Source organism: Eubalaena glacialis, chromosome X (genome assembly GCF_028564815.1).
Source record: "Eubalaena glacialis isolate mEubGla1 chromosome X, mEubGla1.1.hap2.+ XY, whole genome shotgun sequence".
Taxonomy (NCBI): Eukaryota; Metazoa; Chordata; class Mammalia; order Artiodactyla; family Balaenidae; genus Eubalaena; species Eubalaena glacialis.
Genome location: NC_083736.1, coordinates 9,576,856 through 9,593,055, shown reverse-complemented (window position 1 = coordinate 9,593,055; position 16,200 = coordinate 9,576,856). Strand labels below are relative to the sequence as shown.

At 44.4% G+C, this 16,200-nt stretch overlaps 1 protein-coding gene across 3 annotated transcripts; it reads right to left on the bottom strand.

Annotated features, from left to right (window-relative positions):
• Nucleotides 1–208: 208 nt before the first annotated feature.
• MSL3 (MSL complex subunit 3) lies at nt 209–15,839 on the bottom strand. 3 transcript variants are annotated; one of them, XM_061178871.1, is made up of 14 exons: nt 15,704–15,839; nt 14,307–14,389; nt 13,809–13,904; nt 13,374–13,474; nt 12,635–12,720; nt 11,967–12,089; nt 11,230–11,390; nt 10,290–10,448; nt 8,491–8,753; nt 7,713–7,822; nt 3,675–3,774; nt 3,232–3,316; nt 789–889; nt 209–603 (listed from the first exon to the last, which is right to left on the bottom strand). In XM_061178871.1, the coding sequence occupies exons 1-13, from the start codon at nt 15,803–15,805 to the stop codon at nt 790–792; spliced, it is 1,569 nt and encodes a 522-aa protein (XP_061034854.1). In that variant the 5' UTR covers nt 15,806–15,839; the 3' UTR covers nt 209–603; nt 789. The 3 variants fall into 3 exon arrangements, with proteins under 3 accessions (XP_061034854.1, XP_061034855.1, XP_061034856.1); XM_061178872.1 differs by lacking the exon at nt 13,809–13,904 and having other exon boundaries at nt 209–889; XM_061178873.1 differs by lacking the exons at nt 209–603; nt 789–889; nt 3,232–3,316; nt 3,675–3,774 and adding an exon at nt 6,837–7,145.
• Nucleotides 15,840–16,200: the final 361 nt, after the last annotated feature.

The following is a 16,200-nucleotide window of genomic DNA, read 5'->3' as shown; positions in this document are numbered from 1 at the left end:
AAAACACAAAAAAGTTATGAATCAAAGTTACCTTACTGTTTTTCTACAATGAAGAAAGAGGACAAGACCAGAGTGAAAATTCTCTCTTGGTTCTTTCCAACAAGACGGGCAATGATTTATTTGAGATCACCCAAAATAACATCTTACAGAAAGGGAACTATAACATTACACAACCAAATGTAGCTATAAAATCTCAAACATTCAGGCAATGCTTTATTTAAATCACCAAAAATAAGGTTTTATAGGAAAGGAACTGCAACAAGCAAATGTATAGCTGCAAATTTTCTTTTGCCATCAATATCAACTCCCTCTAAAATATTCTGGGACTACTTTTCGGTTTCCAAGCAAAACTAATGTTTTGTTGCTCAGCCTCATCACAAGAATGAAAACGGTTTGCAAAACAATTTTGTTTAACGCTAACATATAACTAAAAAATGTGGTTATTGCTAACAAGTAACTCCATCTACTGAAACAGCCCAACCTACGCACACTTTTGTGAACATTTCACTGTGAACACAGCTGCTCTTTTCCCGCCGTCACAGATGACATGTACCGTGGCAAGGGTCACATGTTGGAGGCCGTTCAGGTACCTAGGAAGTAATCCTTCACAGAAATAACTACGGTAGGTAAGCAACTCAAACAAATGGGCCCGCCTCTGCCACACCCCCCCAAGGCAGGTGTCGCATTCGCTCTGCCTGTAAGGAAGGCCCACCAACTCCCTAGTTCCTTATTGGGAACCGAGAGTGCAAAGCTAGATAGAGAAGCTGTTCTTCCAGAACCATCAAAACCTTAATAAATCGCCCTGGGGTTCTTCGTGCTGTAGTGCGCCTCACAGGCAGCAACATAGGCAGACTCTGGGAAAAAGTCATCATGGTATTCTGCTAAAAACCTGGAAAAAGAAAACAAATAGCCCCTATGATCACCACAACAAAGGCCAAATACCAAGAAGCAAAATTTTAACTTCCAACCACTCTAACATTTCACTCTTTTCTGTATGACATAGAAAAAAAATAATGAATATAATCTTGATGTCTATATACTGATTACTTTCATTGCACATATCCGGCTTCGACGTTAATGACTATTTCATTGGAATCCTTTCACTATCAAGTGTACAAATAGAAATAGAACCTAAACTCCACTAGGTGGCAGTCTTGATTATATAATCACTTCTGTGCAAAAAGGCCTCGTGACTATTTCTACATTTTCCTCATTTTTTATTTACTTATTTATATTTGGCTGCGCCAGGTCTTAGTTGAGGCTCGCAGGATCTTTAGTTGTGGCATGCGGTTCCCTGACCAGGGATCGAACCCAGGCCCCCTGCATTGGGAGCATGGAGTCTTAGCCACTTGACCACGGAAGTCCCACATTTTCCTCTTTTAAAAACAAACTATAAAAAATAAATTATAAACTCAATAAATGTCACCTGAGAAATTCACAGTACTTACATGGCCTAAGTTAAATCAAAACTGAATGGTTTAATTAGTGAAGAGCATTTTGTGTCCCAATTTGCCATGCCAAAAGGTGCCGCAGTTCCACCAAAATAGGTAAGCAAGACTGACTTATGCCTGACTATGGATGGATGTTAAACTGTAGCCACTCAAGAATCTGCAACACAGAGATACTACCTTGACTCTGAAGTATTAAATATTTCACCATGAATGGCTAAAACATTCTCACATGGGCCACATTAGCTAGTAAGCTAAGCAATTAGCTTCGTGTTTGTTTCCCCTGCCTCTTCCCACCTGTCCGAATTCCTAAAAAGATAAGGATAAACCTCTGCAATACCACCTTCTTCAGTAAAAACCAAATCAAAATTCATTTGAGAGATAACTCTTTCTTCTTTGATTGTACCCTTCCTACAGCAATTACTGATCCATTGATTCTCTAGTTGACATCTTTGGATACATTTTCAAAACCCATTACAGCTGACCCTTGAACAATGTGTGGGTTAGGGGCGCCGACCCTCTACGCAGTTGAAAATCCTTGTATAACTTACAGTTGGGCCCTCCATATCCACTGTTCTTCCAAATTCCTAGACTCAACCAACCACATGGATCATGTAGTACTATAGTATTTACTATTTTAAAAAATCTGCATATAAGTCGATCTGTGCAGTTCAAACCCGTGTTGTTCAAGGGTCAACCGTACTATATTTATCTGTAAATCTTTCTAAGTTACCTCCTAAAACCCTAATTTCTATTTCGTATTGGGCATACCTCAAAATTAGCAGGCTCGCCTATGCTAACTTGCAGGTGTCTCATTTTGGCCTTATTTGATTTCAGCTTAACGAAATGTTGATGCCAAACAGTTGTGGGTTTTTTTTGAGGGGGAGGCTGGAGGGGAAGACAGCGTTTTTGAAACTTGTTTCTAATAAAATGTTATAAAGTCTAATTCCACTCATTGGATACTTTATTCAAAATACCCACACAAATATCTTTTAAAAACTCCAAGACCCATTTCTCTGGCTGGAGAAATCCTACTTGATTAGCTCTTGCAGGTTGGGGACTAAATACAAGGAAAAGGTACCCCCTTAAAGAGAATCAAGAAACAGGTCAGGGAGATATGACAAGCTGGGTGAGGCAGAGTGACAACCAGCCTTGAACGCCAAGAGGAACGGTCAATAGACATCTGGGTGGGAGAGTTGGGCCATAGGCGTAACGGAGGCTGGGGTCCACAGCCCCAGATGCGGGGGAGGGGAGAGAGCCTCGGGGCAAATGATCTGACATTAATAAAATGACTGGCTCTGTCAGGTGAAGGAAACAATACCTTTCTCCGAACTCACAAACTATCAGCACATTTATCTTAACTCCAAAACAGACACCAAAATCAGACCTGTAAATTTAAGTTAGTTTATATACATGCAACAAAGAAAAGTCACATACTTAGGGTACTCCTGAATAAAATACATAGAATTAAATTATTATCAATCTCAATCACTTCTTTAGAAAATTAATTTTCTATTCACATGGCTATCCAACTGGATTCTTCTAGTGACACCAAAAAATTTTACCTCCGTACAATGAATACCCTTCACTTAGAAACCAGATAAACTATGAAAAAAATAGCCCAAAACCCCCATGTTACAATTACTGTTAGAACCAACCATACTTGGGTAATACTGCTACCATTTAAAATACCACAGAGCTAGCTTCCACATCTGCTGAAAACAAGTTCAGAAAAGTCATATATAAGGTGGCAGAGTAAGTTTTGACAAACTAATAACAATACCTCAGAAAGAGATCAAAGTGCTTCAGTAAAGCCTTCAGATTCTTCTCAGAAAAGGACATCTTTCCAAGGATTTCTGGAAGTTTCACTGCATTAAAAATAAAAGCAAAACCATTTACAATCAATCGGCAGAATCTGGCGATGAGCAGGACACACTCAGGGATCCTCTGGGTCCCCATGTGTCTTTATTCGAATTGAAATTAACATCTATGTTGCCAAACAACACCAAAACTCTTACTGAACACAAAAACAGAGTAGTAGTACAAACATTACAAACACAATTTTTATGAAATTTAAGATTCATTCGGTGTTTTTTTTTGAGATCAACATTTAATGATTTTTCTTAGACCCCAAAATTACCACAAGATGTACATAAGCCTATAAGTGTTAAAATCAAAAAAGATAATAAAAAGGGAAAGAAGAAAGCAGGGACCAGGATTTCTTACCGAACAATCGCAGCAAGTGTTGCGCCCCATAAATGTAAGAGGGTGGAGGTGGCTGGTCACCTGGGGGGTAACTGTCGGGTACAAGTTTCCAGGAGAGGACCTGGGAAAAGCAGATTGAATGCTTTGTTGTTATATCTTAACACTCCATTACCAACAGATCTGAACATTTGGAATCCCGGCAGAAATACATACACACTGACATTCTCAGGCCAGCAGAAAGACATCACCCATCAAGTGTCACATTTCTACACCCAAGCTTCCCATCCCTCTGGCACCTCTGGAGCTGCCTCACAGCTGGACCAGAAAATGGGAGGAAACCAAATGTGGAAAAAAACAATGACAAGAAACCAATGTGGAGGTTCTAAAGCCATCCCACCTTCCTTGGCAACATGGAGACACTTCTAATCACCTAAAAATTATGACAAATTGTACGACGATGAAAAAAATATGCCACTCGGGCTTCCCTGGTGGCGCAGTGGTTAAGAATCCACCTGCCAATGCAGGGGACATGGGTTCGAGCCCTGGTCCAGGAAGATCCCACATGCCGCGGAGCAACTAAGCCCGTGTGCCACAACTACTGAGCCTGTGCTCTAGAGCCCACGAGCCACAACTACTGAGCCCATGTGCCACAAGTACTGAAGCCCACGTGCCTAGAGTCCATGCTCTGCAACAAGAGAAGCCACCACAATGAGAAGCCCATGCACCACAACGAAGAGTAGCCCCCGCTCGCTGCAACTAGAGAAAGCCCGCATGCAGCAACGAAGACCCAACGCAGCCAAAAATAAATAAATAAAATAAATTAAAAAAAATATGCCAGGGGCTTCCCTGGTGGCGCAGTGGTTGAGAATCTGCCTGCCAATGCAGGGGACACGGGTTCGAGCCCTGGTACAGGAGGATCCCACATGCCGCAGAGTGGCTAGGCCCGTGAGCCACAGCTGCTGAGCCTGCGCGTCTGGAGCTTGTGCTCCGCAACAGGAGAGGCCGCGATAGTGAGAGGCCCGCGCACCGCGATGAAGAGTGGCCCCCACTTGCCGCAACTAGAGAAAGCCCTCGCACAGAAACAAAGACCCAACACAGCCATAAATAAATAAATAAATTAATTAATTTAAAAAAATGCCACTATATCAAATAAACACAAACTTATAAAAATAAATAAAATGAGGAAGGAAGACTTAAAATTAGATTAGGGAAATATTTGATTTTCTAATTTTCAATAGCTACTACCTGTAAAATAGCTGTAACTGTTTTGGTCATTTTGCCCCTTTTCCTTTACTGAAAATCCTGCTGTATTAGACAGTGAAGCAATAAAAAGTGACCCAAAGATGTTTTGAGTAATGTTACCATTGTATCAGGATTCTCTAATCTTCTGCTATGTTAGATTCACTTTGGAACATAATTTCATCCATTGAATCAAGTGAAAACAGACTTCAACCCTGGTAACTGATTTCTTTTCCTTCACTTTGAATTTCAGAACTGTGGGTGGATTTGGGGCTTCTGTTAAAGTAAGAGTTGAATTTCAAAACTCTCTGATGAGCTTCCATAGAAATACTTCAGCAAATTATAGAACGCTTCTCCTGAGTTGCTGTTTTGCTTTTTGAGATGTCAAGTTTAATCTGGAAATAGTAGCGTCAAAGGAAACCCTCTACAAGACAAAGCAGAAGGATGCCAAAACGACCCGAGAAAGGCTGATGTAGTCAATTTAATCAAATGAAATTGTGGAAGTTAACAAGTACCACCACGGTTCCATATGACTCCATGCAGAATGTCTGGGCTTCAGCCCTTGCCTCACCGACCCCACCCTTCTGTGCTGTACAAGGCTCAGGGTAGGAGTAAGTTTCAGCACCTTTATACTATCCCCAGCACCTAACCTCGTGGTGCACACAGCTGAAGCTCGGGAACTGTTTTCCACAATGATACTCAAAGTGAACATACGGGAGTCTGAGATCACTGGAGGCATGAAGTGCACGTGTGCAAAAGCAGCTCATTTGGTTAGTTCGCAAGCCAGTCTACCTCACTCAATTTTGCATCTCAATGCAGTGAATCATCTCCTATTTATCAAAGATGCATTATGGGGGAAAATAACAGGTTTCTAGTGGAGGATTCCTAACTGGGGTGTGCACGGGAACCACCTGTGATCTCAAGCAGGAATGTGAGTCCAGACCCTCCCCATGTGGTGGGGCAGCGAACGTCATTGGGAGAGTGAGTCTCAGGTGGTCAGGATGCAGAGCCCTGGGGAAAACATACTGCAATATAGGCACTTATGGAGGGGGAATGCACTAAGGTCTCACGAATCATTGAGAGTCTGCCCAACTCCAACCATTGACTAGAAATCCTACTTTTTCACTAGAGCTTGCAGCTCTACCTATAACCACTAGATGGTGGCCTTGCACCAGTGACCAGATTGGGAATGGCCGTGCCTCAATATTCAGATGTCTTCTAGAAGAAACATGATTCCCCTTAAATAATAACACTTGCAGGGCCCTCTTGTCTGAAAAACGGAAAATCAGGGACGGCTTGCACTAGGAATTTCCTAAATCTTCCCTCAACATCACTGTAACACAAATTGGGTTTTCTAGCAGGGGTCAGCCAACTTACAGCCCTTGGGCCAAATCCAACCCCCTTGTGCTAAGAACGGTTATGTTTTTAATGGTTTTTAAAAAATCAAATGAATAATACTTCACGACATATGAAAGTCATATGAAATTCAATTACTAGCGTGCGTGAATGAATTTTGGAGGCACACAGCACACTCATTCATTTGTGAACTATCCACACCGCTTTCACGCTGGTGCACAACCCTGAAGATATTTACAATCTGACCCTTTATAAGAAAAGTTTGCCGACCCCTGTCATCAAATATTCTTTCTAGTAAAGCCATCCTTCCCTATGCACAGAAACAAGAAAAATTCCACTTCCCAGGTGAGATTCACAGAATATCCCAGTGGACTAAGACATCTCCTGAACTCCTGAAACACTCACTACCTACCTCAGTTAACTGGCCTTAAAAATAGTTTTAAATTGAAGTTTTCCCATCCGTAAAACGGAACTCTGGTGGTGAGGCTATTCTCGAGAACTTGAGGTAATTTAGGTCAAGCGCCTGGCACAATGCTGGCATATAGCATGCCCTCAAAGGGATGATGATAATACTACTGTTGAGGATGGTTTTTTAAAAATATTTATTTATTTATTTATTTTTGGCTGCGTTGGGTCTTCATTGCTGCGCACGGGTTTTCTCTAGTTGCGGCGAGCGGGGGCTGCTCTTCCGTTGTGGTGCGTGGGCTTCTCATTGTGGTGGCTTCTCTTGTTGCAGAGCATGGGCTCTAGGCACGCAGGCTTCAGTAACTGCAGCACGCAGGCTCAGTAGTTGTGGCTCACGGGCTCTAGAGTGCAGGCTCAGTAGTTGTGGCACACGGGCTTAGTTGCTCCGCGGCATGTGGGATCTTCCCGGACCAGGGCTCGAACCCGTGTCCCCTGCATTGGCAGGCGGATTCTTAACCACTGCACCACCAGGGAAGTCCCGAGGATGGGTTTCATATTTTTAAATGATTGAGAAAATGCCAAAAGTGGAATAATATTTCATAACGTACAAAAATTATCTGATATTCAAATTTCAGCATCCATAAATAAAGTTTCATTGGACCACAGCACACTCATTCATTTACAGAGTGCCTATGGTTGCTTTGGAGCTGGGTAGTCTCAACAGCAACTGTGTGGCCCGCAAGGTTTAAAATATTTACTCTGGCCTTTTGCAGAAAAAATGTGCCGATAACTTCCATAAAATGAAAATACTCACACTTCAATACTTGTACTTATTTGAAATAAAAGATGAATGTTAAGTGTAGGGCTGGAATCCTAACCATTGTTTCATTTTAGAAACCACAAATACAATGTTACAATCATATGAACAATTCTGTTACTATCCGCAGCAAGAGTAACATAATGTTTCTTCTAAGAAAACCCAACTTCCTCTTGCAGGATTTAAGAAACCACAAAAGGAAGGACTCACTGGGGATGAACAGCAGGCACTAAACTCTTTACCTCATTTATTTCATTAGTTCTTCTGCCTTCAAAGCCAGCAAACACCGCACTCCCTTCCTTGCTAGGGGTCAGAGGAACAGGTGAAGATGATCTGCTATGAACGGGTGTCTCTTCAAAAGGAAAAGATGTTAATTATTCACTTGTAAATCACACAGCTACTGAATTAAAGATTGCTGGAAGACCTTTACAAGCAGCAGAGACGTTATTAATCTTTAACAATAAGACTTCCCTATTAAAGACAATAGCTGGAATATTATTTGGCAGAAAAACGCAAAGCAAAGGAATCAAGTACTGAGATATGCTGCGTGATGAACCTTGAAAACATTATGTTAAGTGAAAGAAGCCATAGACAGAAGGCCACATATAGTATGATTCTACTGATATGAATACACGCCCAGAAGAGGCAAATGCACAGGGACGGGACGTAACTAGTGGTTGCCCAGTACAGCAGATTGGGGCTGAGGGGAGGGACTGCTGCCAGACCTGTGAGCCAGCTCTAAACCGGTCAGCGCCAAGTATCCACACCGCAGAGCTGAAGGCGTGGGGGGCTCCCTTCTCTTAGCTAGAGCTGACGGTAGGTTAGGGAAAACGCCTCAGGAGCCTCAGGCGGGCCGAACTCCGGAGTCAAATTCCCAGAGGCGAGCAGGCGAATCTGGATGTGACCCTGTGCTCATCCTGTTCTCCCCCAGCCCCTCCTGCCGGCTGGACTCCTTTCAGGAGCACGAAGTGAACGTCGGCTGCCCCCGGCGCAGCCTTCCTGCACGGGGAGTGGACCTACTCTTTTCCAGGTGCAGGAACAGCTTGGGCATGCTGGCAGACGCGTCCTGCTGCCGGCGCTTGGGCTGAGGCGAGGCGCTGCTCTCAGACAGCCTGTCGCAATTGGCGGAGTGGCGCGTGGACCGCCTCAGAGACTGCAAGGCTTCCGGCTCGGCTTTGCGCCTTTTGGGGGTGGCTGGCTCGCCTGTGGTTGGCTGACTCTCTGTGGACTGTGGTGTGGATGGATTCAACAAAGGTGGGCTTGGAGAGAGCTCCTCCTGGCTCCTACGGAAGAAAGGGGAGAACGTCACACATGCCTGGCCCACAGAATCTCTGTAAAACCTGGAGGGGCTCTTCAATGTCTTCTTTCAGACAGTAAACACACCCTCCACTCCACTCCAGGAGGCTTAGAAACTTTCACTTCCAGATGTGCCAAAACAAATATTTTCTTAAAAAGTAACTAAACATATTAAATCATTTTAACCCTTTAATTCCTCAAGGCACACTGGCATTCAAGATTGTGATGCCCTTTTATACTTGTCTTAGATCAGTGCTTCTCAACTGGGAGTGATTCCACTCTGCCAGGGGACACTGACACCTTCTGGAGACAGTTTTGATTGTCACAACTGGGAAAGTGCCATTGGGATCTAATGGATAGAGCCCAGGGATGCTGCTCAGCATCCTACAATGCACAGGACGGTCCCACCACAAAAGATGATACAGTTCGAAACATCAGTAGATCCAAGGTTGAGAAACCCTGGTGGAGAGAATAAGAATACTACATTATCTCATCACAGTGTAACTACTGGTAAGACTAGAAACACCACAAACAACGGCCAAATTTTGTGGAAACACAGAGGCCACCCCAGACACTGGGAACCTCGAGGTTTGGAGGAGGGCATGGGGACATCAACACAGGTCCCCAGTGAGTCACAGTCACACAGGCCTCTCAAATGGGGTGGAACCAATGGGGAAGGAAGGCAGGCTGAGAAGAGACGGTCATGAGGCAGACAATCAGGAGACAGGACCCGGGGAGGAAAGGGACGGGGTGGGGGGAAAGGTGGCCGACACGCGGCACAGCAAGTGGGCAGCTGTCAGTGCCCTTGGGAAGCAGAGGGAGGTGGGAGGCAAAGGCAGATGGTAAACAGGCAAGAAGAGATGGATGAGTGGAAATCATGCGAACAGACCACTGTCTCTCAGGAAGACAGGCCTCGGGGAGAGAGGCAAGTAGCTTACACAGATGTAGGCACAGACTCAGGTTGGGGGACTTTCATCCCCCCCAAAGAATAGATATTTGGAAATGCTTGGTCACTGAGGGAAGAAAGTGGTGACACAGCGGAGCGGGAAGGAAACTAACCTTACCTGAAGGGCAAAGGTGGCCAGCTCTTCATGAACTTCCTCATTTAATAACTACCTACAGAAGCAAATGTTCTTTCTATCGTACAGAGGCAAAAGCAAGAGGCTCAAAAGACACCTCCCCAAGTCACACAACCTATACGTGAGGGAGCCAAATTCAAACCCACATCTACCTTTCTCAGGCCGTGCTCTCTTCACCCCACTGTCTTCGGAAAGCACGGGATGGCTACACGAGAGCCAACTTCTCTACACTGAAATCTTCACTTGGTAAAACCTTTTAGAGCCATCTGCAAGTGAATGATGACTTAGCTTACCCAGGAAAAAAGAAAACCACCAGTATGGGCGCTTTGCAATTTACTCCCTCCTCCAAATGTGTTGGCCCCATAGCATCCAATGGAAATCTTCAAAAACAGATTTAGCTATTTGATTGCTGATATCTGATGGTTGAACTGCAAGTTAACTTACCTATTAGTGTTTGTGGTACTTTCCTTAATCGGAAGAAAAAATTTGGACGAAGTCACCTTTTTATACTGAACTTGTTCATATGGATAGAGCAAAACCAATGGGAGAGTGTAATCAAAGGTTATTCTTAATCCATCCACCATCTCCTTACAAAGGTCAACGCTGGAAGGATTAAAGAGATTAGAGATGCAATAAAATAATAGAACTTTCCAAAATGTCACAATGAAATTGCACATTTTAAGAAGGAAGAGTTTTAAATGCTATACACTACACCTATGTGTGTAAAAAATAAAGTCAGTCTGTAGATGCTAATAATAAAGAATTAAATGGGAACACAGATCTATAATATAAAGTGCAATAAGTCATTTTACCTTACCACACTGAACACGAATGAATATGCCCAGTGCCACACAAGGAGCCCAAGCAGTCCGTGCTGCAGAAGGTGGACAGACCCCAATCACCGGGAGCTGAAGGGGGTGGTCCTGATGAACTAACACACCTGTTTAGACTTGAACAATCTACTTGTCTGATTCTACTCCTGCTGCGTCATGTGCGCAAGGCAAGCTGTGAGGACAATTACTCAGACTAGGATAAAGACCTGTTTGTAAACAAGCCTCGATAAAATTCTCATCCCCCATTCTGGTACTTCTCAAGGAAAAAAAAGAGTTATCTCCCTAAGTTACATCATTGAAAAAAACTTCTCCAGGTGTCGAGGCAGTGCATATACTCAATGGATCCACACCACATACCTAAGGAGTTACTGAACATTCTGAAAAAGGGAGAATATTTTGAAATTAAACTGGTTATTACGTGAATCATCAAGTGCTATAGTAAATGAATTCATAATAACTGAAACAGAGACATGTTACTTGTTCTAAATGGAAGTCACTTCTCTAATACCCAAAGCGAACCATGAAACGCCAACTATCCCTCCGCTACTTACTTCTTTTCTGCTGGGATGTAATGCACATTCATGTTGGCATGTGGCATAGCGTGGTGGTGACGAGGCCTCTCATTGGCTGAAAAGGCTGCATTGATAGCAAAATGCTTCACGTATGATTCCAAAATAGTTATGATGTTGGTCTGGCATGGAAGTTTCACTAACTGTTAACAAAAATATAAACATCTGATGTATACATCCCATTGTATAAACCATATATTCCAAGAAACAGTGGACTTGTCTACATCATTTTTGAAGCTCAAAAATAAAGCCAATTGTGTTTGAAGATAATTTTTTAAGTAAATGTGCTTTGAAGCTCTTTGACTTTTTTCTTCTACTGATCATATCCCCATGTAGAGTACAGTAATAATTTTAAAAATAAATGCAAGCAGTGATTCTCAGCTTAGTGATCCATTAGAACCACCTGCGGAGCCTCTAAGATATCCACAGCTGCCGCCCCCAACACCAAGAATCAATTTCACCTTGACCTCTTGGTTGAAGCCCAGGCATCAGGACTTTGCGAAGCTCCCTAGAAGATTCTAATAGGCAGCCAGAGCTGGAAAAGACTGCACACTTTCATCAGCAGAACAGTACTGTCAGAGAAGTTTAAAACCCGACTCAGTACAAAACTTAAAATATGAATTTCATTCCTCCAAGGTTCTCAACTTTTTAAGATTGCAAAGTACAGCTAAATGAAAGCTCTATTACAGATCCATGTTTTGTGTGTTATCCCTGTATACCCGTTTCCTCCTGTTGATATAGTAACAATCGTCCTCAAGCTTCTTCTTCAGAACTTCAGGGATTTCTATAGTTATTGTTCTTTCTTCCATTTCCTTTTTTGCATGCAGCTCTGGTTCTTCCTTCTGCAATATCACAATTCCATTTTTAGCTACCTAAAGCAGAGAGTCTATATCCAAAGAAGGACTAACGTAAGGACAGCCTACAACGAAACAAACCCAGTTAATCTTCGACACTTACACCAGTAATGATGCCAAGTGTTCTAATGAAAAGTATATTAAAAGCCAAAAGTTAACTTGTTTTAGGCCACTAACCACATTGCAAATGATTATTTTGCTTTTTCCCAACTTAACTTTACCAGTGGGATTCATGTTAACTTTGTAGACAGGCAAACAGAAGATGCCAAACTCTGATACTTAATCGGCATTATAAAAAGTTAACACTTTCACTGGAAAGAAAGAGGTAACTATGATTTGTGAAAACACTTTATGGGTACGAAGAGCCATGGAGAGGTTCTTACAGTAACTATAACTAAGGGTTGAGGGTTATTTTCCCTTATATATGAAGTACAATTTTACAATATTTGGTTAAAAAAAACATTTCACAACTAGAAATTTACCACTAAAATATATGCCAAAGACAAAGAGTTTTTACAATAAAAACTTTATACCACTTCAGTCTTTTCTTCAATATCACTTTCTTCACTTATTTCTTCATCCTTTTCTTCACTACTGTCATCAGAGGAACTGCTTATTGCTAGGTAAAACAAAAAATACCAGGCAAACCTGCATTATACACTTCCCTAACCCTTATGTTTACAATTCTTTAAGGTGGCATGCATGTCCTACTGCTGGTAATAATAAACTACTATCCTGCATAAATTTTAAATGCTGAACACTTACAGCATTGTTACTGTTACTTAAGCACTTAAAGTTACAGTTACTATTTACAGTTACACTTACTATTAAGCACTTAAAGTTACAGTTAATTACTGTAACTTTCAGGATAGAAATTTATTTTGAAAAAATATAACACCAATTTCAAGGGATGCAAAAACCATACAGGTAAATGATGTGCAAGTGTTTAGTCACCTAGGAGCCTATGGTTCCCTGCCGCATTCATAAGTGGAGCAAGGTACCAAGAAGAAAACATGAGAATGCACCTCTGAGGGGTCCGTATAAAGACACTGGCTGAGAAGGCAGTGGTCATGTGCAAGACTGATGAGGTCTAATTAGAAACTTATTGACTGCTACTTTAATTGTCAAAAACAAAAGGGGCAAATGTTTTATGTGATGAGCTTAAAATGTTTCCCTGTCTATAATTCGAATGAATCTTCCCCCTCAATCCTGCGGTATAAAAGAACTAGGTAAAACTCCTTTTAACCAGAGAAAATGAGTCAAGCCACTCACAGTTTTCAACATTTTCATCTTTTTCTTCAGCAGGGAGGCTTTTTAAGACAGAGTCCACACCAGGCAACCTGCAGCGCTTCCTCTTTCTTCCCGTGCTTCTCCTGAAACAAACACAACTGAAATGCTGACAATGACTGATATTGGTCTTGAGGAAAAAAACAAAACACAATAACAGTAATTCTTAAGTACCTAAGATATAATTAAACTTTAAAACATAACTGGTAATCTCCACTTCAGAATACTACACAATAACCTCTCTGAAAGCACAGCAGTTATTTCGAATACAATAGAAACACTATTCGCTAACACACTTTAAAAATGTAAAATTACTTAAGAAACCATGTTTACCAGATTTTAAAACTTTTATACCATAACAATTCTAAACACTAAAAGAAAACACACTGAGTAACATTTATATGCTTTTTGCATTCTTACAGGCGAGCTACAGCTTTCCTTGCCAATTTACGCTGTAATCTCCGATTTTCATCGGTGTCACGAAGGACATGATCTTCAGCTGCCCATCTATCCCAGCTAATCAAACAAAAAAGGAAAAGAATGTAAAATTCATTATTTTAGTTTGATATGAAACAAATGTTAAAAGCACCTCACAGGAACAGATGTGTCTCAGAATTACTTACATTTCAGAAAACTATTTAAATATTTTAAAATCACAAAAAAGATGTAAATAAACTGAAAACGGAACTCATTCAGACACAGAAGCAACTGGGGTTTCCAAAATTACCCATAGAGAATCCAAATATAATCGACTTAGAAATAATCATTCTTCAGAGTAGGCAAGGTTTGATTAAAAAAAAAAAGCAAAAACAGGAAATGAAACTTTCCTAGGAGTGTTTCTAGAACTTAACAAAGAAGTTTGCAATGTTCCTGTGCAGAGGTGATCAATTTTCAGTCCGGTTTAACAAGTACACTCACCTTCTGTTCCAACCATTAAAATGGATCAGATATTCTGGGATCTTTCTGCCTTTTTCGTCTTTCCCAACAATAACATCGACAATCTGAAACCAGGAAATACCGTCCACAAACGATAAAGCATAGAGAATATTAGAAGCTGGATCAGGAAAACTAGATCATAGACCTTTTCGTAAAAGAAAAGAAAGCATTCTCTCCTTTTTTAGACAGAGAGCTGGACTGAAACATTTTTCCTTTCAATTCCATTTTTTTTCCTGAGTGGATGCCTCAAAATAGGAAGCATCCCTCCAACCACCCCGATTGGTCTCTGAGTGTGAGAACGGGTGCAGCTTCCGAAACCACTGGCCGGCCGAACTGTCACTAACTAAAAAGGGTCCAGGCTAGACAAGCGAGCTGCAGCCGAGAGACCTTTGGGAGTTGTAGTCTCCTGGGCTCCGCTGCGTCCAGGTCCAGTTCGGCTCGCAGCTTACGCCATCCCTCCCAGCGGTGTCCCCTGTTAAACGTCTGGGGCAAATGATGGGGCGTGTCACCCTTGGGGAGACTCAAGGCGGGGAGGGAGGAAGCACAGGAAACAGAAAACTGAGACGGGGGCAGCGGGGGCAAAGTCCGAAAGTAAAATGTAGAGCCCGGAAGGCTTGGGCAATCCCCCAAAGGGCAGCACCTCCCAGACACACCTGGGGCCCGGGGCTAGCCCCCAACTCCCGGAGTGCGAGGCCAACTCCCTCTGGCCGTTCAGACCTTAGTTGCTGCAGATGTGGCTCAACGTCCCCCGAGCCCCGGAGACTGAGGTGGACAGGCACGGGGCGCGACACGGAGATTGAAAACCTAAATGTTGCAAGGTCCTGAACGACTGTGACAGCCGGGCAACCTTGCCCTCGGGGTGGGGGTCGCGGCCTACGGGAGGGGGCGAGCCTAGACACGACTGGGGCCCCAGGGCAACGACGTTGCCAGTCCACGGCCAGCACTGTGGCGCTATGGATTAGGATCTGGCCCTGGTCGATCAGGGCGTTGCGAGGGAGCCCACGCGGCACTAGACCGCACAGGATGAGGGGCGGTTTAACCGGAAGGCAGAAGCTGTGTGCCAGCGACCTCCTGGACACGCGGCCCCCGCTGCCAGCTCCCCGGCCTAACGACGTCGCACACCAGGTTCCAAGGGCGCCAGTGCACTCCAGGGACCGGGCGGAAGCGGAAGCGCCCGGGCCCCGACTCCCGATCGCGGTGCCCCGCGTGCGCCCCCTGTCGCCCGTGTGGCGCCGCGCAGGCCGAGGAGCCGCGATCAGGGAGCACCCGGGCCCCGCCACTTCCCCCGATCCGCGGCGCCGTCCACACCCGCATCCGCATTCGCCTCCCGTCCCGGGGTCCCCGGCCCGCGCCTCCTCCCTGTCCCTCCGCGGCGGCACCTTGGCATCGTACAGCACTCGCGCCTTGGTGGGGTCAGGCTCGAAGCACAGCACTTTCTCCCCTGAGTGGAATTTAAATTTCATGCCCTCGCTCGCGCTCATTTGCTCATCGTGGCGGAGGGCGAGGCTCCGGGGCGGGCGGAGCGCGCGCGGTGGGGGAGGGGAGTGGGGGCGGGGAGGTGGCGCGCTTCTGCTGGGGTGGTGGGGAAGGAGCGGGGACTGGCGGAGGCTGCGACCGGCCCGCCCTCGGCCCCGCCTCTGCCCGCCTCGCGCCACTGCCGGACCTCGGAGCAGCCGGGCGCGCGCGCTCCCGATCGAGCGCGCCCCTGCGAGTCCCCGCCGGGCTGCGAGTGGGGACCCCGCGGCCGAGGTCTGCCCGCAGAGCGGCCCCTCGCGCCCTCCTGGGAAAGGAGGCCGAAGCGGGGCCCACGGGGTCTTCGCGCCGGACACCCGCTCTCCGGTCCGGGGACGGGAGACGCTAGGAGAGAGCCCGTCTG